Source organism: Anas platyrhynchos, chromosome 3, assembly GCF_047663525.1.
Source record: "Anas platyrhynchos isolate ZD024472 breed Pekin duck chromosome 3, IASCAAS_PekinDuck_T2T, whole genome shotgun sequence".
Taxonomy (NCBI): domain Eukaryota; kingdom Metazoa; phylum Chordata; class Aves; order Anseriformes; family Anatidae; genus Anas; species Anas platyrhynchos.
In genome coordinates this window covers 60274696-60278027 of record NC_092589.1, presented here as the reverse complement: position 1 = coordinate 60278027, position 3332 = coordinate 60274696, and the positions used below count along the sequence as shown (strand labels likewise).

The following is a 3332-nucleotide window of genomic DNA, read 5'->3' as shown; positions in this document are numbered from 1 at the left end:
AGTGTCTTTTTTACAACAAAATTCGTTAGTTTGTTGTGTTTTCAGAGCAAACACACATTCTTCTTTCGATGTAAGATCTTTGTGTTTGTTTCCTGATGTCTCAACACCGACCCGGTCTCTCCAGCACTGCCTACCCCTTTTACCGGCACGGTTCCCTTACGGTTCCATCCAAAACTTGTTGGCACCTCTGTTTAAAGGCCCCCCTCCCCTGTCGATACCCCTCCGCGTTTCTTCGCGTCCCCCCTCGCCGCCTGGACCCCACACCCCAATTTCCCAGCCGGGGCCGGGCGGGGAGAAGCCGCAGCCCCTGCCCCGCTCCCGGCGCTCACGGGGCAGCAGCGGCCGAGCCGGGGGGAGCTCTTGCTTTGCTCCGACCCCCCCGGCAGAGGACCGGCAGCGGGATGCCAGGGGAGAGCCGCTGCCCCCTTTCCGCTTGCTCCCGGGCTCTCGCTGCGGGTTTTGTCGCCGTTTCCGCGGCGCTGCCACCGCCGGCCACCCGAGGGGGGGGTCGCAGCCTCCTCTGGCCGGTTCCGAAAAGTGGCAGGGAGGGAAAGTGAGGCTCGTTTTCCCGGCTCGCGGTCCCAGACAAAGGAGAAACGAGCAGCTCGTGTTTCGTTATTATTTTTTTATTATTATTTTATTCGGAAATCTCATCCAGAAACACTGGTCCATAATAAATATATCGATAGTTATCAAGAATATATAAAAAATAAAGACACGGTGTTGTCTTTGAGGCCCTAACCGAAAACAAACGAACGAACGAACGAAATTAATAATAATAACAACATTTCAAGCAAATGCCCAGGGAAACGTACCGAAAAGGGAATAAAGAGCAGCCAAGGCGCAGGTTTAGTAACACAAGTCACCGGTCTGGCAAGAGCCGCCCCCGCATGCAAAACCAAAACGAAACACGACAACAGAAAAACAGCAAAACAGAACAAAACCGAGGACAGAAATAAGCGGCGAGGACCCCAGCCAGCTGAGCTAGCGGACCTCACTGGGGGCAGGAGATGGAGATTTGGCAGAGCAGCCCCGGAGGAGGGCTGTGCTGCGTTTTGCACAATTTCCCCCTCTCCTTTTTTTTTTTTTTTCCTTCTCTATTTTTTTTTTCAAGCGGACACAGAGGGGAGAAGAAAAGGACCCGCAAACAAAACCCGCATCGCGCCCAAACCGCGAGGAAACTTTCCCAAATTGTCTCGGCAGCCCGCGCTGCGAGGAGCAGCGCCCGGCCGGCCGCGCAGGGCGCCGGGGGAGCCCGGCCAGAAGCATGCATGCACCCGCTGGGCTGCCTGGGCCCTTGGGAGCAGGAGGCTCCCGAGGCGGTGCCGTTCGAAAGAAAAGAAAGGAAAATCCCGCAAAAGAAGGAGAAGAAGCCCCAAACCGATCTCATCGTCTCTGCGTGGCTGCGAACACTACAGTGACAACCATGTCTTTTTTTTTTTTTTTTTCTTTTTCTTCTTTCTTTCTTTCCTTTTCCCCCATCCGTTTTAAGGACTTATTTACATCGCATCTATTCTTCTTCTTTTTCCAGCGGGGCTTGCTCGTTGTCGCTCTCATTTCGTTCCTCGTCCCAGGGCACGCCGCCGCCGGGCAGCGCCCCCGGGGGGGTCCTTGCCGCCCTCGCCCCTCGCCCCAGCCGGCTCCGGGGGGGCCCCGCGGCGTCACTTGAGCAGGTCCTTGGTGTCCCCCGAGATCCTGGCCATGCTGGAGGCGGTGAGGGCCGAGAGGTGGGGCGGGGGGGGCATCTGGCAGATGGTGCAGGGGCACGGCAAGCCCGCCCAGTGCTGGAAGCCGCTGCCGAGCTGCAGGGCGGGGGGCGTGGAGGGGGTCTTGAGCAGGGAGTGGGGGGGCCGGATGGTGCCGATGGCCGGCAGGGAGGCGGGCAGGGACGAGGAGGTGTTGGCCGAGGACAAGGCGGTGCCCAGGATGGGGTGCACCTGGTGCACGGTGCCGGCGGCGTGGGGAGGGTGCCCGGCGGAGTGTCCCACCGTGCCGCAGTGGAAGGCCGAGTGGTGCCCCCCGTAGATCTCCCCCACCAGCCTCTTCATCTCCTCCAGCGAGCTGGTGAGCATCAGGATGTAGTTTCTGGCCAGCAGGAGGGTGGCGATTTTGGAGAGTTTTCTCACGGAAGGCCCGTGGGCGTAGGGCATCACCTCCCGCAGCCCGTCCATGGCGAGGTTGAGGTCGTGCATCCTCTTCCTCTCCCGCCCGTTGATCTTCAGCCGCAGCTGCTGCAGGTCCTGCTCCGAGAGCTGCTTCTTGATTTTGTACTTGCTGCCTTCCCCGCCGGCCTTGGAGCCGGTCCTGGAGAGGCCTTCCCCGGCCATCTTCTGCACCAGGTCGTTCTGGGTGGAGGAGACCGAGTTGAGCCGGCTGTCCTGGTGGTGGTGGTGGTGGTGGTGGTGGTGGTGCTCCCTCAGGTACATCTCATCCATGTCTGGCGAGGAAGCTCTGCTGGAGACAGAGCTGGAGTCAGAATTCATTGTATTCGGGCGTCTGAGCAAGAAACTCTTCCCTGCTCCGGAGGTGGCGGAACGAGGCAAGTCCCCTCCGAAAAGCGACGAAAGAGGAACGAAAAAGGAGCGGGCGGGCGGCGGGCTGGGCGAGCAGCGGGCTCGGAGAGCTGGGGAAGGAGGAAAAAAAGCCCCCGGCCCCCTCTCGCCAGCCTCCCCCGGCCGCTCAGCCTGTTTACAGGATGGCTAGTTAGTGTGTGCTTGGACTAACCTCAGCCTGAAAAAGAGGGGCTTTTATAGCGCTGCAGCAGAGAGCAGAGACAAAAGGAGCCCTCCTATGTATAATGGTCTAGTTAGGATGACGTGCCATTATTCAGGGCGGTGCGCTTTGACTGTCCCATTTAGCAAGGACCCCTATTCATATTCATTGTGGTGCCACCCGGGACACCTCAGCCACGGACCATCGGGAGCCGAGGAGACACAAAACCCCTCTGATTGACACCGCACACTCAGCGCTCCGCGTGCCCGCCATCTCCTCCCCCTGCCCCTAATTTCCAATATAAAACCCCAGCCCGGCTACCGGGGGCTGCGGGGGGCTGCTCGGGGCGCCCGGCCGAGCCTGGCCCCGGGCTGCAGCGGCCGGGGGCGGCCCGGGGAAGTGCCCCCGCTGCGACGGGAGGGACCGGGGCGGGGGGGACTCCCCGCTTTGTCTGCCGTGTCCCCCCCCGTCCCCCGGTCCCCCCCGTCCAGGCTCGCTCGTGGGGCGCCCGCCGGGCCGGGGGCCGCGGGAGGCGTCGCGGGGCCGTCGGGGGGGCTCGGGGCAGGCGGCGGGCGGGGGGCCGGGGGGCTGCGGGCGGCCCAAAGGCCCGAGGTGTTCGC

General features: G+C 61.6%; 1 protein-coding gene across 1 annotated transcript; it reads right to left on the bottom strand.

Annotated features, from left to right (window-relative positions):
• Positions 1 to 672: 672 nt before the first annotated feature.
• On the bottom strand, positions 673 to 3003 carry OLIG3 (oligodendrocyte transcription factor 3). Its single transcript, XM_027454459.3, has one exon. It carries the CDS (start codon positions 2481 to 2483, stop codon positions 1662 to 1664), a length of 822 nt encoding a protein of 273 aa, XP_027310260.1. The 5' UTR covers positions 2484 to 3003; the 3' UTR covers positions 673 to 1661.
• Positions 3004 to 3332: the final 329 nt, after the last annotated feature.